This window comes from Piliocolobus tephrosceles, chromosome 11 (assembly GCF_002776525.5).
Source record: "Piliocolobus tephrosceles isolate RC106 chromosome 11, ASM277652v3, whole genome shotgun sequence".
NCBI lineage: Eukaryota > Metazoa > Chordata > Mammalia > Primates > Cercopithecidae > Piliocolobus > Piliocolobus tephrosceles.
In genome coordinates this window covers 122,020,461-122,044,759 of record NC_045444.1, presented here as the reverse complement: position 1 = coordinate 122,044,759, position 24,299 = coordinate 122,020,461, and the positions used below count along the sequence as shown (strand labels likewise).

The 24,299-nt window shown below is 48.2% G+C and overlaps 1 protein-coding gene across 2 annotated transcripts in view; it reads right to left on the bottom strand.

The window, feature by feature from the left end:
* The window catches only part of AGAP1 (ArfGAP with GTPase domain, ankyrin repeat and PH domain 1), a 630,727-nt gene that overhangs the window by 369,967 nt on the left and 236,461 nt on the right, over positions 1–24,299 (bottom strand). For both annotated transcript variants that reach the window (XM_023228734.3, XM_023228735.3), the window contains exons 4-6: positions 20,653–20,738; positions 17,257–17,398; positions 11,662–11,796 (exon numbers count right to left, since the gene is read on the bottom strand). In XM_023228734.3, the coding sequence (XP_023084502.1) occupies positions 11,662–11,796; positions 17,257–17,398; positions 20,653–20,738 (363 nt within the window). The remainder of the gene's footprint in view (positions 1–11,661; positions 11,797–17,256; positions 17,399–20,652; positions 20,739–24,299) is intronic.

Sequence of the window (24,299 nt, the reverse complement as noted above, 5' to 3'; positions counted from 1 at the left end):
TTTTTTTTCTTTTTTTTGAGACGGAGTTTTGCTCTTGTCCCCCGGGATGGAGTGCAATGGAACGATCTTGGCTCACTGCAACCTCCGCCTCCTAGGTTCAGGCGATTCTCCTGCCTCAGCCTCCCGAGTAGCTGGGAGTACAGGCACGCACCACCACACCCGGCTAATTTTTTATTTTTAGCAGAGACAGGGTTTCACCATGTTGACCAGGCTGGTCTCAAACTCCTGACCTCAAGTGATCCACCCACCTTGGCCTCCCAAAGTGCTGGGATTATAGGCGGGAGCTACTGTGTCCAACCTATGTCCATATTCTCTAAGGAAAAAAATTATAAAAAACTTCACAATAACTGGAAAACATCAGCTACGGATTGTAACAACTTCTGACTAGCCTAGCTAAGTAATATTCTCTTATTCTTTTCATCAGCGATTCTGTGGAGGGTTAACTAGGTCAAAAAGTACATCACTACTTAATCATTTTAAAAACATTAGAAAGAGCAGAATGCCGTGGCATTATGAACAGATTATGAACAAAAATAAAAGCCATCTGTATGCATTAATGATACATCACACTAATTCAAGCTGGCTAAAGTCATTAGAGAGAAGTCCTGGGGCAAAACACAGCTATGATACCGCAGTGCAGAAAAGTATTAAAATAACCATTTTCTACGTCATTGATAAAATTAATTCTATGAGCAAAAGAGATGAGTCTTAATATGAAAATCAAAATAGAGAACTTTCCTAATAGTGTGTTTAATGATCTAATGTTGGCAGTGTGAGAGTTAATTCAGGCATTTCTCTGCACACGTATGAGCATCTGTGCACACTTAACGTTTCCAGTAAGAGAAGCACAGCAGGAAAAATCCCAGACTTAGGGTAAGAAATTGCCAGAAGAGATCACAGGCTCTATTAACACAATATGTTACAACACTACTAAATAACAATTTATGTATTGTCTCTCGTTGTTTGTAATATCAACCTTAAGATTTTAAGATAATTTCTTCCTGTTATCTCTGAATCAAAATTCCTTTCCTTATTGGTTCCTTTGGTGTCACTTTATCATATTTCATACTTGACCCCATATTGTTAAGGCCAGCAGGTGCAATCTGTGGAGTACAGAGCACAATGATAATTAAGATATTCTCTCCCCCACCTAAACATTTTCATATTAAATGTCTGGTGTTAAGCAAATCAAGCGACAGACTGAGAGAGAATCCTTTAAAAGTGGGGCTGCTGGGAGTGGTGGCTAACCCTATAACCCCATCACACTTTGGAAGGCTGAGACAGGAGGATCACTTGAGACCAGGAGCCGGAGACTAGATTTGGCAATATATCGAAACTCCCATCTCTACAAAAATTTTGAAAAATGAGCTGGGCATGGTGGCACGCACCAGCAGTGCTAGCTACTCAAGAGGCTGAGGCAGGAGGACTGCCTGAGCCCAAGAGTCCGAAACTGCAGTGAGCTATGATGGCATCACTGTACTCCAGCCTGTGTGACAGGCGAGATCCTGTCTCAATTAAGAAATAATAATAAAAAGAAGGGGCAACTCCAAACAAGAAACAAGCTGATTTCCTATTGCTAAGATGACATAATTGAAATGATATTCAAAAACCCTTGGATGATTTAAGGATCATCACCTCAAGCACATTCTCAAATTAGTTCTGAAAATGGTTGGTGTAGTTTCGTAATGAATTCTGTCTTACACATTCGTATTTATTTTGTTTTCGGTTTTGTCTTTTTGAGACGGAGTCTCACTCTGTCGCCCAGGCTGGAGTGCAGCAACGTGATCTCAGCTCGCTGCAACCTCCGCCTCCCGGGTTCAAGAGATTCTCCCGCCTCAGCCTCCTGAGTAGCTGGGATTACAGGCATGCGGCACCACGCCCAGCTAATTTTTGTAGTTTTAGAGATGGGGCTTTCGGCATGTTGGCCAGGCTGGTCTCAAACTGCTGACTTCAGGTAATCCGCCCGCCTCAGCCTTCCAACGTGCTGAGATTACAGCTGTGAGCCTCCGCGCCCAGCCCATCTTCTGTATTTGTATTTATTGAGTGAGTATGGAAGATTTTTGTCTCAACTGATGTGCCAGAAGCTTCGCTCATCAGTAAAACATGTACTTTTATAGCTTCATGAGGGTAAGAATTTTTCAATCCAAACTAATTTTTTTCTAAAAATAATAACTCAAAAGTATTTTTCATTTTGTTGGTTTTTTTAAACCTCTGAATGTATGGTTTACTATACAAAAAGCTTTATTTTAGTTTTGGTATTAATTTGCTATTTCAGTTTATAATTTAACCCTGTTGTAGAAAGAGCTTCTTTGGTTAAGAACTGAATTTGAAAAAGCGTTATGAAGAAAGGAGGTGGTAATGTCATGTTTCATAAAAATGATCACTGTCAAACATGTACGGATTTTCCCACCCAAATATAAACCAGGGATATGGCATAAGAGAAAGACCCACACAAACCCACAAAGGCTTCTTCCTTACGTGTGCGCCCCCACCAACAGGCTGAATCAAGTCTCCTTACAGTCAATGGCAGGTCGGCACCTCCCCCATTCGCTGGGAGATAAGCTACTAGGCCGGCCAGATGCGGCTCTTCTGACGACAGTCTGCAGATTCTGACATCCACCGAATGGCCCTGCATTAGAAGTTGCCGGCGAGTGACATCAATGACCCTACGGCTAATGACACCAGAACGGCTCCCAAACTAGCATCAAACCCCCTTATCTGGCTGGGCGCCATGACTCACGCCTGTAATCCCAGCACTTTGGGAGGCTGAGGCAGTCGGATCGCTTTGAGTTCAGGAGTTCGAGACTAGCCTGGGCAACATGGCAAAACCCCATTTCCACTAAACATGCAAAAACTAGCTGGGTGTGGTGGCACGCACCTGTAATCCCAGCTACTTGGGAGGCTGCGGTGGGAGGATGGCTTGAGCCCAGAAGGCAGAGGTTGCAGTGAACCAAGATTGTGTCACTGCACTCTAGCTTGTGTGACAGAGTGAGACACCGTCTCAAAACAAAACAAAACAAAAACAACACGCCTTACGTGACTTGATCATCCAACCCCCATTTGTATTGGTACCGCATAAGTGCTGCCAGAGCCTTATGTAAGTCACTTTCTTCGTGTCATCTTTGTTCTCAGAAAATGTTGAAATAGGAACCCCCTTAATGAAGTGTAACTTAAGCAGCTGAACCTCTTTCATATTGTCCTAATACACATCAACCACCCATCTGCCCCTGGAAGTCTTGGAATTAGACTTTCGATGTGTGGAGGGGGTGGGCGTGTGGAGAGGGGGGCAGTGATGAGTACAGGTGCACAGCCAAGACCACAGGTAGAAACGGGAAATGCCGGCCCGGCCTGACACCAGCTGCACCATGTGCCTCTGGGAAGGAAGCATTTCCAACAACGTAGTCCCAGCTGTAACTGGGCCTAATGAGATCCACTATGCTACATCATAAGCTGTTAAATTGTTATATAATTATTAGTCATTACAAGTGATTAAAAAACGGACAATTAATGACCCATTAATTCACCTTTTGAACATATATCAAGTGCCTAATGTACACATATACAGGGCTTGCTTTCAAGTGTAAAAAATCTTATTTTTTGAAGTATTCCCTCGCTAACACACACACACACGCCTGCACACACACACAAGTTCCAATCTAATCTCTAATATAATAAAGGAGGAAAAAAAATAGCAACAAAAACAAATCATAAAACCGGCCACCCCGACAAATGAAAATTAAGCTGGTTTCAGGAAAGAACGGAATAGGCCTAATTGATATACCCTTTAACAGCACAAAGACTGCGGTGTAAGCAAAATGAAATGGTCCAAGATGATGGAGGACTCAGGAGAAAAGGCCCAGAAGATCACGTACATTCACCGACGCTCTAGCGCATGCAATTAGGTGGCACCAACGGGCTTATTAATACAGCTCCCCTGGTTGTGGACACTCCTGTAATTAGGACCAAGCAGCTGCAGACATTTAATGTGAGGTGGGGTTCTTTGTACACCAGGATTTCAATCTCTGGAAGCAAAGCATCAAGAGTACACTGAGGTTCCCTGACTCGCTGCACAACCTTGGTAAAATCATGCAACCTCTCCCAGCTCGGGCTCTCGGCATGGGTTAGACATGCCCAGGTGAGCTGTTACTGGGAAGGGACGAAAGACAAATGGAATGGCTTCTGTAAAAGTGCTTTCCAGAATGTTAATTGCAACACAAACATAAAAAACCTGGGGCAATGAGGTCAAAGGACTAACACAGATCTGCCTAGACCAGCAACTACTCTGCCAGATAAATACCCATCCACCAGGATGATGTACACGGTGTGTAATCAGAGGAAGCCCTAATAAGCCACAGGCTGTGGCCGTGCTAGCACCTGGCACACAGAGCCCTTCCAGCGCCACTGCCCAGCTTTCCCTTACACCTAGACCCCACTGTCTCTCCCTCCACAATAATGCAGGTCTGTTCTAGGACAGAAGTCTCCCATGTGAGATCACCAAACTGGCTCTGGAGACAGTTAAGCAGAGAGATGATAATTTGTAATTTACCTCTTTGACATGGATCTTGACCTGGTCTAACAACTATTATCAGAGTCAAAGTTCTGCATGTAGGTTTTCCTACGGTCGTATGAATACAAGGTTAAGAAGAGGCTGAGGTTTTGGTGGGGAGCACACCCTAGCACAGTGCAGATCATACATATAATGTGATGCTTTGAATTGGGATTTGACACCTGACTAGAAGGTTCAGAGGATGCATGCAAGAATATTAAATTCTATATACCAGCAGTCCCCAACCTTTTTGGCACCAAGCACGGGTTTCATGGAAGACAACTTTTCCAAGGATCACGGGTTGGGGGGGCAGGTGGGGGATGGGGATGGTTTTGGGATGAAATTGTTCCACCTCAGATCGTCAGGCATTAGATTCTCATAAGGAGCGTGTAACCTAGATCCCACGCATGCGCAGTTCACAATAGGGCTCGTGCTCCTAGGATCTAATGCTGCCGCTGATCCGACAGGAGGTGGAGCTCAGGGAGTAATGCTCGCTTGCCAGCTGCTCACCTCCTGTGCGGCCTGACTGGAGACCCCTACTGTATACAAAACATGCTGGGATGCAAAAAAACAATCCACGCATAAAACCACACCTTGGACCACTCAGATACATCTTTATCAGCTCATTCTAGGAGAAGGGGACTGAAGGGAGAAAGGGTACCAAGCCGTTTGGAGAAGAAGAAATGAAAACAATTCTTTGTACCACTATCAGGTTGTACTGATCGCACATGAACGGGAAACCCCTCTTTCTTAGGTATCAGAGGCCTTTAAAATCCCACATGCCATACAGCTACCACCAGGACACCATAATTTAACAGTCATAAACCATGCCCAGTAAAAGTTGGGGTGCATTGGCTCTAAAATGTCCAACAAAAACACCCTGGTCCCGTCTCCCCGACTGAACAGATGCCACAACACAGGCCCCTGCGTTCCTCTATGGCACAGCCACCTGCAGCAGAGAAAGCTCCTAATACACCACTCAGGAAGACAAGAAACTCAGACGCGTCTGAAGACAGACTAAAACTGACGCTCTCCAAAATCTAACTGCAGGAAATGACAGTGCTGAATGCACCATCCAAGAATATACAGGCAGAGCCTGATCTCTGCTCTCTTCCTCCCAAGGTGCACATGTAATGCTCAAAAGGGCCCTGTGGCTACCTATACACGGCTTGCTACCACCTTGAACATGACTTGGCCTTCTGAAGGGAGGATTTACTTTTGTCGCTAAGTTATAACTATTTTAGGTGACCTTTAAGCATGTAAGCTGAGAAATCCCATTGCCAACACTACACCCTTCCTGACCTTCCGGCGACCTGACTACAGTCCCATGTCAGACACGCACTCTGTCCGGAAGAGCTGCTTGCTGCCACTCAGAAAGCCGGTTCTTCATATGACGTGGGAGAAATGTCTCTTTAAAAAAGACTCGCAAGCTGGGCGCAGTGGGTCATGCCTGTAATCCCAGCACTTTGGAAGGCTGAGGCCAGAGGATCACTTGACTTGAGGCCAGGATATCAAGACCAGCCTAGCCAACATGGCAAAAACCAGTCTCTACTAAACATACAAACAACTAGCTGGGCATGGTGGTACATGCCTGTAATCCCAGCTCTTCAGGAATCTGAGGCAGGAGAACTGCTTGCAACCAGGAGGTAGAGGTTGCAGTGAGCCTAGATCGTGCCACTGCACTCCAACCTGAGTGACAGCGACCCTGCCGGAAAAAGGAAGGAAGGGAGGGAGGAACGGAAGAAGGAAGGGAGGGAGGAACGGAAGAAGGAAGGGAGGGAGGGACGGAGGGAGGGACGGAGGGTGGAAGGAATCGCAGGACCAGAGAAACAATGTCTACAAGGAATGAACTTTATTTTTCTGTAATCCTTCATGTTCATGTATCCAGGCCCTAGGAGAACAAATGAACAGGGACTTTCAAAAAATTTAATGCCAAACACTGAAATCACCATTTTAACCTTAAGAATAAAAAAACTTGTATACAGGTCATTTCCCAGATGTGGCAAGAGGCAACAGAGCCACGCAGAATCTGACAGGTGCAGAGCCGCTGGCTGTGGGGCGATCTAGGAACGGGAGCCCTGTGCAGCCCCCACAGACGGACCTGCAGCCCCCAGCTGCCAAGTCCACACGTCCAGCCTGCCCCAGCCCCCCGTGTCTCCCTCCCCCAGGGCTCTGCTGAGAATCCAAACAGTTGGGTATCCATGGCCCACGTCCGGCTCAGCTGCCCAGGTCAAGCAGAAACCATCTTGTGGAGCCAGCTCACCCTGCCCCGCAAGTCACATGATCTCGCCTGCGAGCAGGAGCGAAGACTCTCCCAGGCTGCTGGGAAGGACCCCCAGAAAACGGCCTGGGCCGTCACACTTCTTCTCCACCCCTGGGCAAGACACAAGGTCATGTTTCTGGGTGACTGATGTTTACCCTCCCTAGCGGACCTTAACTTCACGGAGGAAGGGACCCTGCCCGCGCTCCCGAATCTGCCTCCAGCCCCTGACCAGAGGCATAGTAGGTGGGAAGCTGGTGCTCAGACGAACAAGTGACTGGATGGATGAACCAGCCTGCTAGCCTGCTTCCCAATACCTAAAGCCACTTGCTAGTAGCCATCTGGCAACTCCATGAATGAAAGAAAAGTAAACAGGACTACACAAGTGAACAGGAAAGTGAATGCAATGTTTCTTCATTAATTTTTACAATGTCCTTTTGTTATAAGACACTAAGAAGTCAAATGTTGAAGAAGCAAAGAATAAAGTCCCTGGCCTTTTAAATGAACCTTGGTACAGAGTCAATCAGGAACGCAGACTCCGCAGGGCAATGGAAGCAGCTGGATTGTTTTTCCTTTTATTTACAAGCCGAACATTACGTAAAAATTACACGGTTTTCCTTCATGTTTTCTTTCTACCATATATAGGTATAAAAAGTAAATAAACAAAGTAAGCCCTAGGGCAAAAAAGAAGCCAGAGAGTCGTTGAGATAGCTGAATAAACTGAGTCTGCAAGCGGGCAGGGGCCCTGCTGGCTGGGTGTGTCCCCTGCCAGGCCCTCACCAGACCGGTGGGCAGAGTGGGCAGCAGCCCTGCTGGCTGGGTGCATACCCTTCGAAGTCCTCCCCAGACCTGTGGGTCAAGCAGGCAGGGACCCTGCTGGCTGGTGTGTCCCCTGAGACAGGCTGTGCCCCTTTGGGTCAAGCTATGTCATTTCTCTAAGCCTCAATTTCTTCAACATTATATAAACCTTACAATGTTTGACTTTCCTTTAGGATTTTTACTTTGTTATTGTTAGGGATTGCTAAGTACTGAATAAAGCTTCTCCTCAGCAACTACTTTTATCACTAACAATGAGAGTGTTTGTGATTTAAGTGAAAAAATATATATAAGAAACCATATACCATATAACTACTATATAAAATATGCAGAGTAACCCTGATTTTATTTTTAAAATGTATCTTCATATGAAAATATTTGAAGGACAAAAAAATCGCAACAGTCACAGAAGTTGCAGCATCACAGGTATTTGCTTTTCAGATTCCATAAAATTCGAATACTTTTTTTTTTTTTTTTTTGAGACAGTGTCTCGCTCTGTCACCCAGGCTGGAGTGCAGTGGTGCAATCTCGGCTCACTGCAACCTCTGCTTCCCAGATTCAAGCAATTCTCCTGCTTCAGCCTCCTGAGTAGCTGGGATTACAGGCACTCGCCACCACACCCAGCTAATTTTTTGTAATTTTAGAAGAGATGGGGTTTCGCCAGGCTGTCCAGACTGGTCTCAAACTCCTGGCCTCAGGTGATCCACCTGCCTCGGCCTCCCAAAGTGCTGGGATTACAGGTGTGAGTCACCACACTCGGCCAAAATCTGAATACTTAATGAGAATGTATTATGTATTTTTTTCTTTTTGAGACGGAGTTTTGTTCCTGTTGCCCAAGCTGGAGTGCAATGGCGCAATCTCAGCTCACTGCAACCTCCACCTCTGGGGTTCATGTGATTCTCCTGCCTCAGCTTCCTCAGTAGGTGGGATTACAGGTGCCCACCACACCCAGCTAATTTTTTTGTATTATTAGTAGAAACGGGGTTTCACCATGTTAGCCAGGCTGGTCTCAAACTCCTGATCTCAGGTGATCTGCCTGCCTTGGCCTCCCAAAGTGCTGGGATTACAGGTGTGAGTCACCGTGTCCTGCAAAGAATGTATTATTTCTAAAACACGAAACTGGAATGGAAATCTCCTGTGCCTATGAAAACAGACACTCGTCACAGCACTATCTGGGGAGGTGTGACACAAGTTGTCACAGCAATGGAAACGCTTTATCTAAATATTTTAAAATAAAAATACTTAGAAATATCAGTCCTTATTCTCCCCTTGCCAATCCCCCAACTTGACGAAAACAAAACACTTCCAACACAGAGGTGGCTGCCTGTCCTCAGACTTGAATGTGCTGGGTATGGTATGGAACTCAACCCAAATTCTTACCCTGAAATCCAGACCCTCAGGGGAAAAGTGGGGCCTCTGCCAGGTGACTGATCACAAGGGTGGAGCCCTGTGACCGGTTAAGTGCCTTTATGGGAAGGAACAGGCGAGGGCTCGTGTCCTCTGTTCTCCACTATGTGAGCACACAGCCCACCAGGAGGATGGCCCTTGGCAGGCACCACACCCACCAGCACCTGGCCCTGGACTCCCATCCTCCATAACTGGGAAAAACAAAAGTCTGTTGTGTAAGCCACTGGGTCTTGTTAGAGCAGCCAGAACGGACGAAGACAGGCTGTTTGGCAGGAAGGCACCATCATCCTGACATCCTCCAGTATTCATTAACTGGTAACATTATTTTTATAAGGAACATTCATCAATTGATGGCAAACTCATGTATGTTAACCATGATAAATATAAAAGCAAAGGAGTCACTGGGGAGACTCAACTTATCCAGACAACTGAGTCTCTGAGTCCCTGCATCGGGGACTGGCAGGCTCTCTGCACGGGGTCAGAGAGTAAATATTCTGGGCTTTGCAGGTCGCTAAGACCCTCATCTCTGCTGTCACAGCTGGAGAACAGCCCAAACCCGCTGCAGCCCATCGACACAAAGCGTGGCTCTGTGTCACCAAAAGTCTATTTACAGCCAGGCGCGGTGGCTCATGCCTATAATCCTAGCACTCTGGGAGGCCAAGGTCGGCGGATTGCCTGAACTCAGGAGTTTGAGACCAACTTGGGCAACATGGTGAAAATCCCGTCTCTACTAAAATATAAAACATTAGCCAGGTGTGGTGGCGTGTGCCTGTAATCCCAGCTACTTGGGAGGTTAAGGCACAAGAATTGCCTGAACCTGGGAAGCGGAGGTTGCAGTGAGCCAGCCGATCGCACCCCTGCACTCCAGCCTGGGTGGCAGAGCGAGACTCTGTCTAAAAAGAAGGAAGAAAAGTCTTTTTATGAAAACAGGCAGCAGGCCTCATGCATGGGCCAGGGGACGCTTCATCTACAAAGCTTTACTTCAACATTCACGGGGCCTCAGCAGCACGGTGGCCGACAGTGACCTTGCTCCGTGAGGGTTCACCTCTCGGAAGAGCTCCAAGGGCCTCCCTGCACAGTTCTTCCAAGTCTTACTAACATCTCACTAACGTTCACCGGCACGGCTTGACATGAGGTTTGCTCCCCACAGGACGTTCTCCCAACAGCGGCGGCATGAGGTGCCCGGAATAAACGTGAGTGGAGGGAAGAAGGGGCTGTGGGCCCCCAGCGACTTCGTGCTGCCTCTCAGGGGAACCCTGCGCTTCTTCAGCACTGGCGCTGGAAAAGGTGAGAAGAAACGTTGAGGCCACGAAGGACTGACTAGGACCAACGTGCTGAAATGCAGCTAAGTATCTGAGAGGCAGAGATGCGCGGGAAGAGATGGCAGGCTCAGAAAAGGAACCTCACTGCTACAGGAAAGAAAACGTCAAGTCTGAGAACTGATGTCATCTTTGAAACGGAGTTGAACAGTGAACGTACAGAATCTCTACAACTGCATCTGAAGACTGATTGAAACATTTAAAAGAACGACACAGGTCGCCCCATTTGGAGGAGGTCCCGGGACAGTCCTATCGTCACTGCTTTCATAGTTCGTCTTCGGGGTCAGGGCGCGGTGAGCTCTCCATCTCCTCCCAGCTCCGAGTGGCTCTGGCACTCTCCGGAGAGCCCCAGCGTGGCTGCCCTGCTCTGGCCCCAACAACCCCCTCGGCACCAGAGCAGGGGCACAGGTGGCTCTGCCCCCATGGATTAAACCAGAAGGGGAGAGGACCCTACAAGTGATTTCCACCACTCTCGCCAGCAATGCGACCCTCTGCCAGAACACCATGCCTCTCCCGAGTGCCAAGTTGAAAAGACTGGATTTAGAAACATCAGTCTTTATTCACCCCAGACCTTCCGATCCCCAGGGTGACGCCACCTCTCCCGCCCACCCCACGCATCTCCACAGGCTCCTCTCTCAGAGCCGACGTCTGGAGCCACAATCATCCATCAGTATCTGACCCCCTTGCAGAACCTCAGCTCTTTTAGGAGAATTTTCTGTCTGATTTGTGGCCGTTCCTGAAGGCAGATGATCAATAATGAATAAAATCACCTAAAAACAATTTCAAAAGGCTGGTCCTCACTCGCTGCTGTGAGTCCTACCGTGTCATGTTATTATGTTTTTGGTGGGAAAGTCCAGACTTGATACTCACTCTCCTCCTTTCAGTTCTCTCCTCAAAGCCTGATATCAAATATTGAAACTGCTTTGAAGGACGGGATTGGATTAAGCATGGGCAATGACAACAAAAAAAAGGCTCATAAACAAGTTTTACGGGGCCCGTGGATGAACAACAGCTCAGAACTGTTCTATCCTGTACACAAAAAGGCCCCACAGGTGACACGCAGACCCAACACCAGGCTGTTCTCAAGCCATGTCTTGTTGTCTCTTCTGAACACAGCACTTATATCCTGTGACATACCTGAGAGTCAGTCACCTCTGGAATGCAGTGCTCTTGACACTAACGCCCACCCATCAATGACCACCCATCAATGATGTATTTCCACCACCCACGTGCACAAGTGCAGGCAGGACTGATTTCTTGAAGTGCCTCCTGTATCGTGAACTGAAAGTAAATTCCCAGCCATGCGCATTTACCGTCCTGGAAGACCCTCTCCACGTTCAGCCCGTAGGTAGCACACGTCTCGTAGTATGTGCACCGTTTCAGGTCGTTGGAGAGCTTCCTCGCCCTGGCGTCATCGATGACCCTCGGGTTAGTAGAACTTATGGCATCTGGAACAGAAGACCAAAAAAGTAACGGCACGGTGACAACGACAGCTCTACTTCCCACACTCCCCACGTCGCAGAAAACCGGTACCTTACTCAACAGAAATGTAATTAGTCTACGAATCTGGAGTTTGTAGAGCATAGTTTGCCTCCCAAATAACAGGTTCAAACACCAGAGAAAGTTATTCATTAGTAGAAATGTGTTTTGCAGGAGAGCTTCTGAAACTGAAATTTTACGATGTTCAGAAAGAAGCAACAAGACTTAAACGTGGGTCTAGAGGACACATACTTCAGAAAGAAGGAAAAACCACACACACAGTCCCTATGTGCAGGTCCCCTTCTGTGCACCACGCAGGTGGCTGAGCACATTCCCTACACTGGCATTATTCTTCCAGGCGTGGTCGCTTGTCCAATGACCCATTTAATAAATGCTCACTGAGCCCCCATTTGGGGTCTGTTCCTGTTCTATGCACAGGGACACCCCAGTGAATGAAACAGCCATTCTAGCTGGCCAGAGAGGCAAGCAGAAAACAAAGACGAATGTGATGAATGGTTCTGAATGTAAGATGGCCACACTGAGTGATGCCGGGAAGGAGGTCAGGAGGCTTGGGTGAGTCTGGGTTTTAGAGCCCTTGCTAAATGGATCAGGGAACCCTTACCTGCAGCAGGTGGGTGCAGCAGGCACTGCCTGGGACAGAGTGCCTGAGGCAGAGGGCGGCAGGGCAGCTGGTGCATGTGAGGGAGATGCTGCAGGGGTGAGGCCTAGGGGGTGAGGGAGGTGTGCGGAGAGGGGAGCAGTGAGTCCCCTGAGGTTTTGATGGACCTCCTCAGGGTCACAGGTGACCTGAATCCCCCCCATCTAAGTCATGTGTGCACATGGGGGCGTTTGAGCAGCTGCAGAGATGTTGGCACCAGTTTCCTAAAAAAGAAACTGAGCCTTTTTTTAAGTTCAGCTGCCAGGATTCCCCAACCTCAGACCCGCCCCATTCATTCTGTTACTATTGAGTTACAGTGGCACATGGAACACAGAAACGAGGAGCTGGAATGTGAACAGCTACGAGGCTTACGGGAGAGAGAGGACTTTTCACAGATGGTTTTCTTTTTCTTTCTTTCTTTTTTTTTTTAATGAGATGGAGTCTCACTCTGTCGCCCAGACTGCAGTACAGTGGCATGATCTGGCTCACTGCAACCTCTGCCTCCTGGTTTCAAGTGATTCTCCTGCCTCAGGCTTCCAAGTAGCTGGGACTACAGGTACCCACCACCATGCCCAGCTAAGTTTTTGTATTTTTAGTAGACACAGGGTTTCACCATGTTGGCCAGGCTGGTGTCAAACTCCTGGCCTCAAGTGATCCACCCACCTGGGCCTCCCAAAGTGCTGGGATTACAGGCGTGAGCCACTGTGCCCAGCCTTCAGAGACAGTTTCCTAACCTGAATCTTTTTCATAGGGCTTGAAGGCTCTTACGCCAAAGAAAACAATAAACGACTCTTTAAACAAAAATCCACCAACAGGATTTCTCTACCAGCCAAGGAAATAGTAGCAAAGTTGTACTGCAGAGTGACCACCTTTGACATTTTACTTTTGTGGAGGAAGGGCATTTGGCAACTCCATTTTCTGAAGTATATTTAAAACGTGACGTCCAGAGGAATTTATCCAGTTTTTCCTCTTCTCTTTTCTCATGTTATTTTCTCAGCTCTATGAGATAGGTTTGGGCTGACGTTTCTCCGTTACCAGAAGGCAACCGAACTCTGTAAAGGTTCTTCCTCTGACAATCGCCACTACAGCCTCCATAGGCTGCATCCCCGTTCCAGGGATACAGTCAAAGGGCACCTCGTCCTGCCTTCTTGTCTTGCTGATTAGTAAATCTCACTTGCATTTCACAACATTTAAGAAAATAAAGTTTTTTTTTTTTTTTTTATTTAAGTACAAACATTTCTTTTTAATTGTAGAAAGAAGTTACAAGTCCATGATGTTTCAATGCTCTAGGATAATTCTGAAAACACAGGCCACGTGGCATCCACCTGGCTTCCACGAGACCCTGACCTGCGGCCCAGTGATCCCGCAGCCCCTCCGTCCTCAGTGGCTCACTCGGTTTCTGTCAACTTTCCGCTTCAAAGGTGCACCATGGGAATCTCTGCCACTGCATGGAAATGGGCTTCTGCGCTCGCATTTCGGTTCTATACCTGTCTCATTTTCATTCCACTTTTAACTCCGTAGCTTTTTACAGATCCTGCTTCTCCCTCAAATCAATTTCATTTGCAAGTCTTTAAAACAGAACCTGTTTAACAAACATTAAATGATTACCTCATTCATTCCCATCTTGTCCAATTACGAACATTCGTGCAGTCCTTAGCTACTGCCCAGAAAGAGCTCCTGCTGGCAGAGCTGCCCCTCCTGTCAGCGGGTGGAGGCCTTACCCCAGCCCAGGCATTCTTTGGCAATGAACCTAATTCCTCTTCGGTTCTTTCCCATCCCATGTGCTCTGACCTCTCTGGCTGCCTACCCCAAACCAGCAGGAAGAGAAATGCCAGATGCCCTCTTGGACAACGTGGTCCCTCTTTTGTCTCTGGCAGCCCAGGAAGCCAAGCCCCTGCAAAAGCAGCCGAGCACAGGCTTTACAGAGAGCAAGTCTGCAGGCAGGAAGCAGGGGTCGCAGCAGGGACCCTCAGAGCTCATGTGCATGCCAGCTTCCTGCCACCGGGCTGCTGGGGTGCTCCTTGAAGTCTAGGTAAGGACTAAGAGAATCCCACAGCCCTAATTGGAACTTTTCGTTCTGGTTCATCTGGGGGTGGTCCAGCTAAAAGGAGTCCCACAGGGAGGGCATGGGGCCGGCTTACCTGCTCACCCCAGGAGGGTGTGCGGCCAGCTTTACCTCCCCACCCCGGAGGCCACCCTCGCATATGCAGACACTCCCCTTCCTGGGCATCTTTCCACATCCCATCAATGGATGTTCATGGAATTCATGGGAATAAACGGGGCTACTTTCTTTTACTCAAGGACTTCAACTTCATTAGGGTTTCCCGAGAATCTAAGTAGCCATCCCGGCAGGAGGCTGGATGTGCCCCTCGGCTCAGGCAGGAGACTCAGAGGGATATGCTGTCTCCAGGGGCAGGGATAGTCGGGGGTGGGGCTCAGGATCCCAGGCAGGGCCCTTGGAACACCAGTCACACATTGAAATATGAGGGACAAAAGCAGCCACCATTAGACGCCTATCACCTACCCATGGATGCACTGAGTGTCTTTTGGGAATTCCTGTTGAACCCCAGCAGAGCCCTGGGGGTCAAGGTCACGCAGCAGCAGCCAGTCACATGCAGGTGTGTGTGGTCCCAACTCCCAGGATCTCAGACACTCCCTTCCTACTGACGGAACATGGCTGTGTACTCAGAACTCAGAGAACAGACACTGATCGCAGAGAATCTTTCCAGGCTGGCAACTTCACTGCCACTTTTCACAGTGAGTCCAAGCAAAAGCCCATTCTGAGTCCTAAAATCAAACCTCCTGAGCTCCAGCAGCCCACGAGCGGTGTCTGCACAGCCCCGAAGGACTGCTCAGAAATGCCACGGTCGGGCCTGCGGGAAGGGGAGCTTATCTGGAATTTCTCTATTCGACTTCAAGGCAGCTTCAAGCAGAATCTGCTGTGGATGAGCATCCACTTGAAAACACGATTAGGAATTTTCAGGATGTCACCTCAAATACGGCAATTCTGCATTCTCACAAGAACCAAGGACTTTTTGGTGGTGCGGCCTTGTCTCCTGGTGAACACTAGAGGGCGTGTTAGGCCTAAGAATCCCTCCTCCCTTCTGTGTTAGGAAAAGGTCTGGCTCTGATGGTTTCAGGAGGGAGAGTGACACCGGTGGCCACTCTACTTGTGCTTTTATAAGAAAAAAAAAAAAAAAGGGTGGAGAGGTGCTCTCCAGGAAGCCCAACTCTAACACCTCCCATCTATCACACTGAGAAGATGCTTTTAGTTTTTTCTTTTTTTTTTTCTTGAGATCGAGTCTCCCTCTACCAGGCTGGAGTGCAGTGGCACAATCTTGGCTCACTGCAACCTCCACCTCCCCAGATTTAAAAGATTCTTCTGCTTCAGCCTCCCAAGTAGCTGGGATTACAGGTACCCGCCAGCATGCCTGGCTTTTTATTTTATTGTATTGTATTTTTTTGAGACAGAATCTTACTCTGTCACCCAGGCTGGAGTGCAGTGGTACGATCTCAGCTCCCTGCAACCTCCGCTTCCTGGGTTCAAGTGATTCTCCTGCCTCAGCCTCCTGAGTAGTTGGTATTACAGGCATGCGCCACCACGCCTGGCTAATTTTTCTATTTTTAGTAGAGACGGGGTTTCACCATGTTGGCCAGGCTGGTCAACTCCTGACTTCAAGTGATCCACCTGCCTGGGCCTCCCAAAGTGCTGGGATTACAGGTGTGAGCCACCATGTCTGGCTGCAAAATGCTTTTAGTTTACGCCACACTATTTATCTGGGCTTCTGTAGGTTCCTGATCAAGCAGCCAATCATTTGCCTGCGCAACCTCCTACTTAGACCACACCCAGTGCGGTATGGACGGCTGATGTCCTAATGAGAAACGTCTCGCCTCAGAGCATGGACGGGCATGTCAGATAGGCTAATTTTAAAATAATCTGCAAAACAGTCTATTAACAGCCACAACAAAAATGAAGGGATATACAATTTTTCCTGATGGGATTATTTGTCAGTTACCCGTATTTCTGACAAAGCAGTTTTAAAGCTAACCTCCACCTGACTTTTAAAAACATCCTATGTGACATCGTAGACCCTAGTGGCAGACCCCAGCACAGCCATGGGTCTGTGATCAAGAACGAGGATGCTGTGCCTCAGTCCATGTGACAGCCACTCTACTAACAGACCAAGCGTGAAGTGACCTGAGGGAAAACAAGAAACGTGCCCAGCATGATTCTATGCTCTCTGAGGCGCCTGCTAGATTAAATATGAGATACAGATCACAAGACGGTGACAAGCAGAACTTAATAAACGGAACTGCTCTATGTTGAAAATCAGCACTATTTTCAAGATGCACTGAAAGATAAGCTTTAATAGATTGTTTATAAATCATTTTATAGAACGCAGAATTAAAATACAGCAGAAAACAATATATGTATTTGACTATATGTGTTTATACACAAAACATATACACACACACATATATATATATATATATCTTTTTTTTTTCTCCCCAGAAAACAAGGGAAAATAGATTTATTTTTCCTAAAGCACCTAGGATATGTGTATGTGTGTTGTTTTCAGGTTGTTAAATGAGTGGTTTCATCATAAAATCCAATCAGCAAATGTGATAATTTCAGTTTCACGATTTTTCCCAAAAAGTGAGTTCAGTAGGCAATTTTTCCTTTTTTAAAGCATTTTAAAAACTCCCCCATACTGAAAATACGTAACTGTTAGAATCCTCTCAAAACAACCTGCACACGAGCATCACTCACCCTGGGTTCCCACCAGAACCAGAGGAATCTCGCTCGTGTTCCGATAGTTGGCCATTCGACTGTAGTAGTGGTAAACAGTCTGGAAACTTATTTCATCCTCCAAGCTGAAGACAAATATAACAGCATCCACCCACATGGCAAACTAGGGAGAGAAGAAGGGGAGGAGAGCAGGAGCTGAGTGAGAAGGCTTAATTAAGAACAGACGTCTGGACGGTGGCGGGCAGCAGGGACTGCAGGAATGCCCCGGTCGCGTGCTGGGTGCCTGACTTGACTGTCACTGTCACACACTGTCACGGCACCAACGTCGTCCTCCTGAGCACACCGTGGGCGGTGTTGCCCTCGGGAATGGGACCTTCATCCTGTTCCCACCCAAGACGCTCTGTCTTCAGAGGACACAAACCACACAGTCTCCCCGCGGTCCTCATGCTCTGGCCTGTCTACCTGCTGCCCCAACCAGCCAAGACAGCCCCGCAGACAGGCGGCCAGCCCCACTTCCTGCCAGAGCCTCTCAAACCCTGAGGCTTTCCACTGTACTCTCAACCTCTTAAGGAAGCCTTGCTGGACCCCTCAGGCCTGCTCAGAACCCCCCCACCCCACAGTCCTCCCCACTTACTACCGCAGCAGCTGGCCTACTCTGATGGAGGGGAAAGACTCAACCCAGGCTCAACCTTGGCTGAACTCCTGCAGCACCCCTGTAAGAAAATGACTACTTATTTTCAGGGAAATTAACAAAACTTAGGGAAGAAAGCCTGACTCTTGCCATTTTGTTCTTGCTTTGCTGTACTGATTTTATTCTTGTCTTGCCAGTTTAACCTACATCACATCCTCTTTCTGACAAATACCCACACTGTCAGGCATATATTAATACCTCATTTAGTACCAATAACCATCTTGCAAAACTGGAGCTGGGTGAGTGGAGCCTCCCTGCAGGGCAGAGGCTCCCCACACTCACTGCAACTGGCTCAGCAAATCTGACATCAGGTCTATCAGGCAACAGAGATCCTTCTCCTTCCAAGCGGAAATTTGAAAAACAAAACCGAAATGCATCCTATCCTGTTTCCTTTCTCTCTAAAAGCAGCTGTAGTTCCTAGATAGGTTTTTATGGCCAAGGTAATCACCTCTAATACATTTGGGGAAAGTTTTTAATGGGTTAAACTCTGACTTCCACATATAAGTGAAAAGTGTATTCAGTTATATGTAAAACGTTTACATGAGAAAACTTAACCCAAAGTTCTAATGATAAATACAAAATTAAATGAGAATGAGGACTTGAAAACAAAGAAGGCTGGGAGAGACCTGGGAAGACCGCAATGGCAGCTCCCACAGAGTGCAGCAGGACCTAGACTGATGAAAGGCATCTCCTTTTCCTCTTCTCTGCCTTGAAGAAGGCTCTTCCTGTCTCTTCCAAACAAGCGGGAGGAGCAGACTCCCCCTGCGCCATGAAGAGCGCTGGCTGACCGGAACCAGACCTCAGTTCCCAAACCCGGAGCTGAAGCCCATCTGAGCGTCCACCCGGAGGAAATATGCACCGCGGCCGTCATCTCCTAAGGGTGCATTCTGACTTCCACGCTCCTTGTGTGGGGGGTACCCAATACATAATCCCCCACTCTAACATGTTCACCATCAGGAAACTGAAACTACGCTTTGGGGGTTTTTTGTTTTTTGAGACAAAGTCTCGCTCTGTTGCCCAGGCTGGAGCGCATGGTGAGATCTCGGCTCACTGCAACCACCTCCTTCTGGGTTTAAGCGATTCTGCTGCCTCAGCCTCCCAAGTAGCTGGGATTGTAGGTACACGCCACCACGCCTGGCTACTTTTTGTATTTTTAGTAGAAACGGGGTTTCACCATGTTGGCCGGGCTGGTCTTGAATTGCTGACCTCAGGTGATCCGCTTGCCTAAGCTTCCCAAAGTGCTCGGATTACAGGTGTGAGCCACTGCATCTAGCCTCTTCTGCAGATGTTTCTGTATATATAAGCTTTCGTGCTTCATATTCAATATTGTGCTTCAAATACTGCTAAGACTTGCTCCTTAATTGTGGAGAAAAAAGCTTGTTTCCAGTCACTCAAAACATTTACGTGCTGGGGAAAACGGAAAATAAACTCAGGTGATTCTAAATGTTACCTACTTCTTTCTCCGATCACCAGCCACAGGAGGGCCCTTGCATCCACGAGTTCCTCTGCAGCAGAACACAGTCCTATACCCTCAGTGGGACTAAGAGAGCTGACTTTTATCAGCATCACAAACCTAGGATCCTGTCAGTCAGACCTCTAACTTTGCCCTGCCTTACTATAAACTACCAGATGGTCACTGAACATGGGCTCAAACTGCTTTGCAACTAAGTTTTCACTTTTAACATGTCTTCAAGGTCTTTCCTTATTATGATCAGCATATGGTATCGTTAATGCTAAGAAACAAAATGTTACACACTTTAACATCTTTGAAATCAAAATGCATCTAATTATTGCGGTTGTTTCACAGTTTAATTGGCAGCATTCTCCCTTTGAATATTGGTACATCCTTTGGTCACTGATGTTTTAGAGTCAATGGCACATGGCAAATCTGTGGCATCTTCTGTATAACCACACAGCCCTCCAATGTGTGGAGTACTAGACCTGAGGCCTAAGAAGTCCTGTATTCAATATCTTTCACTTTCATCATCTTACAATCCTATGCTGCATGTTCACAGAAAGACAGGTCCAGGAGGTAACGCCAAGAAAATCTTTGACATTCAGTTTGCATTTACTAGCTCCTGGCTCCTTTCAAGTGTTTACTCGGTAAATTATGCTTCAAGTAAAACAAAGCAGGTTAAAGAAACCAAAAAACGGGATCTTCCACACTCATGCTTTATTTCCAGAATGCCCATCTTTCCAGGAACTTCCAAAGAAATCATAATATGCTTCATACCAGCTTTCGGTGGAGACCGCCTTGCTTGGGCCAAGGCCAGGGAGGCACAGAGGCGCCAACGCCTATAGTTAGCAGAGACAGAGAGAAGATGAGACTATAGATTCCACCCAGCAAGCTCTCCACATCTCACTGCTCTAGAGATCACACCACTCAAAGGAAAAGGCCAAACACAAACCAAACTACAGACATGTCTAGATGTCATTTCAACTGGGTTCCCCAGCCAGGGCAGAGGGTGCGTTTCCTGCCGTTTTAAAAACACAGAAAGTGAAAAGCTACCATATACACCCAACTTCTCTGTAGGATTTAGTCCGGGGGAGGGGTGCGGAAGACTTAGCTTCTTAGAGATGAGAAAAAATGCAGTGACAGGAAACATTTTTTATGGGACTTCCACCTTTTTGGAAAGCACGTCACTGATTTCTAGAAGCACGTGTTGAATGAAACCTTAGAAAACAAAGGGAAAAACCGCTGGCTTGGGCCGTGTGCGTGTACTCACCTGCGCCTCCGGGGGGCCCCCTTCATCTCTAATCAGCAGCAGATAGCTCTGTCCGTCAACGACAATCTCTTTCTTGAACCTGCCACCTGCCACACACACAAAACATCTCGTTACACAAGAACAGCAGAGGGTGAGGAGGGCAGGCAGACGTGGGCTTCGCTTGTGGAAAAATACACCCTAGGCTGTCGCCCTGGAGGCAACTAAGTATTTAGGATGTCGCCAGCAAACGCTGAATTTTAACAGAGCTGAACTCAGATTTAAATGTTCGTCTGTAAGAACCCGTGTGCGTTTCCAGTTAGAAGGCACAGCCTCCTTTGCAATGCCAGTCACTCGTGGCCGAGGAGTGTGGACTTTTCCTGTGGGCTTTCTAGGTAAATTCAGGAATTCTCACTCACTGGGAAACAGAGAACATCAAAATTGTCATTCTCTTGTTGGGTTCACGAAACTGAAACAAATTTTTCATGCTTAACAGGTGGCTGATCTGCAACCTCTCGGTAAATGACAGGGCCGAGAACCTGTATTCTCCTCAAGAGAAACCCAGTTCTTGAAAGGGAGACACAGAACATCATGAGAATGGTGTTTCCAGAGTCACAGGCCACAATTAGGGGAGGGACGCTTCACTACTACACACGGGTTAGACAGAAACTACTGGATGGGACCTCCACACAGGTGGAGACAGCAGAGCAGCAGCTGACAGGAGGCGTTAGAGACCACGCGGGGTTAGCGGGAGACCACCGGGACCCTGCAGGAACAGAGGAGACCACGAGGAGGGGGACGGGCATGAGGGGCCCCGGTGCTACCCTGGATGTCCCGGCCCCTGATGCTCTCAGGAGGGGATGGTACAAGGTTGCTGCAGTGCCCAGCCGGCCCTCTAGACCAGCCCTGCTCCTCCTCGGCAGCAGGAAGGACTCCACCCTGGCTCCTCTGCCTTCTCTAATGACAGACGCCGCCTCCAGATCCTGGGCTCTGAGAGCACGCTAGGGGACCCTCACAGGGATTCGGAACTCTTGTTTTAGAGAGGGGAAAGCACGCATCAGTTCCTAGCTCTCCTCTTCTGCTCCTCTGTGTGGATGTCTTCCAGAAACCCTGTCTAAACCCCAAATCACTGGATCCAGAGGACAATGCTGTCAGAGCCCAGAGGCTACCTGCCAGCTCCTCTGCCGCCCGGAGACACATCTGATTCCCCCCTCTGCGACAGTAACCTTCCCTCCTAGAATCCTGGGTCTAAACCACATCAGTGTCCGAGAGGCAAAAAATCGGAGTACCCATCCCAGCCTGAAATTGTCCGAGGCCCTCCAGATAGGCAGCTACCCTCTGAGGCCACAGAGGGCTGACTGGGGTACCGGCCCGTTCCCGCAAACTCCCGCCGCACTCGTGTGCTCACACTCAACACCTATGCCACCATCACAGGCAGCTGCATCTGCTAAAGCAAATAAATCTGCTGTTCAGTTCACTCAATAACACAACAATGAAGAAAACCTTTTGATATTAAAGCAGATAAACTCTCATTTTGCTGTCCCCCCATCACTGAAACAAGAGGGTGGGGCCTGCTGGAAACGGTCAGGCTGAGGTGCATTAGAAGGGGACAGAGCCGGGCCAGTCAGGATGCCGGGGACAGGGCGAGGCCCAGTTGCACGAGGGGCCCAAAGACTCAGGGTCCCTGAATCGAGAGTGCTCACAGGCAAAAAGGAAACTGCTTTTCTAGCAGAGCTGTTGTCATCATGAAACAAGCTGGGAAACATCTGACCCAGGTGGTCGTCCCCACGTATGTGAAGCAGACGGTCGCCCCCAGACCCCGATACTGATCTAGCTCTGCCTGAACCCTGGCTCTGCCACACACAGCTGTGCAGCCTCGCCCCACCTCTCCCCACCTCAGTGTCCCCAGATGCAAAGGGGATGATGTCCTAGCAGGTGAGGAGTAACAAGTTGACACAAAGCACCCTGAACAGTACCCAGCCTGATCTTACTCGAAATTTCTGCCAAGGTTCTTTTAACCTGCTTTTATAAAAGTCGTATTTAACATTGAATAAACCTGCTTACGACACAAAAATCTGCAACAGTGATGGCAATACTATTTCTCTTTAAAAAAACTTTTTAAAAAGAGATGCTGGAAACCTGCTATATCTTGGAGACATGAATCAAATGTGACCCTTTTAAGAAAAATGACATTTGAGGCTGGATGCGGTGGCTCACACCTGTAATCCCAGCACTTTGGGAGGCCAAGGCAGGTGGATCACCTGAGGTCAGGAGTTCGAGACCAGCCTGACCAATATGGGGAAACCCTGTCCCTACTAAAAATAAAAAAATCAGCCAGGTGTGGTGGCTGGTGCCTGTAATCCCAGCTACTTGGGAGGCTGAGACAGGAGAATTGCTTGAACCTGGGAGGCAGAGGTTGCAGTGAGCCAAGATTGTGCCACTGCTCCAGCATAAGACTGTGTCTGGAAAAAAAAAAATAATAAAAAGAAAAAAAGAGAAAAATAACATTTGAAAAGGAAATCTGTTACTCTTTATTTGGAGAAAAATCTCCTTCATACCCTGATCTGTGCATGGCCCCAGGTACCAGCCCACCAGGTTCAAATCCCTGTCTAGCCCTTCCTGGCTGGGTGACCTGTGGCAAATAACTCAACTGCTCGGTGCCTCAGTTTCCTCACCTGTGAAATGCGGGTAAACAGAGCCTTCTTTAATGAGTTAATGCATGAAAAGCACTTAGAATCCTGCTGGGGACAGAGAGCTCAGTGAACAGGTATCCTCATCACCCCCACCCCACTTACCTCACCCCCAAGGATTTTCACCTCCCTCCGCTCTCCTTCCCTACCCCTCACATTCATTGAAATCGTCTATACTTCTTCGCTAGGTTTCTGCACAAGTTTCCCACCTGTCCGCGCCCACTCCTGGCCTCGGCTCCTCCTTCCCCTAACATATAGCACAGCAGAGGGACCTTACCGCGACACTGTCCTGACCCTGTGTCCTGAGCCCCACATGTGCTCCTCTGTGCCCTCCGGACGCTGACCGCCCTACAGGGCCCTGGCTCCAGTCCTGCCCTCTGACGGCTGCCCCAGACACAAGAGTACGTGGAAGCCCTTCCCTGCTAGATGAACCCTAGGGTTCCACTTTGATGAGGCTTCGTCTTGTCGAGGCACGCTGGCCCCAGGTCCCATTCCTCAGTCACTAGACTGTGTCACCTCCAGAGCAAGAAGGGAGGAGTGGAGCCTGTCCCAGGGGCCCTGCAATGCCAGTGTCCCTTGGCTGCCTACCTCCCTGGGAGTGGGAACTTGGGGAGTGCCACCACCCAGCTCTCATGGAATGACCATGACGCCTTGGCAGATGACCCCCTCCCGCCCCCCGCTGCATTCAGGTGAGTACACGCAGGACGGATTTCACGTCCATCCTCTCCTTTGCTTCCTCTAACGTGTTTTTGCAGAGTCACGTTCACAAGTGAAGAAGCTTCCAGGTGGCTGAATCACAACATTCAAGTTACAAAAGCTTCCCTAGGAGGGCACTGAGCCTTCCCGCTTCTGCTCTTCTACAGTCTCTGGCTTTGTGACCTCAAGCAAAGGACTCCAGGCCCAACTTTCATTGCCTCTAAAAGCAGCAGTGATTCCTTCTCTCATCAGCAAGGTCTCTTCGAATCCTAAAGTCGGTTTACA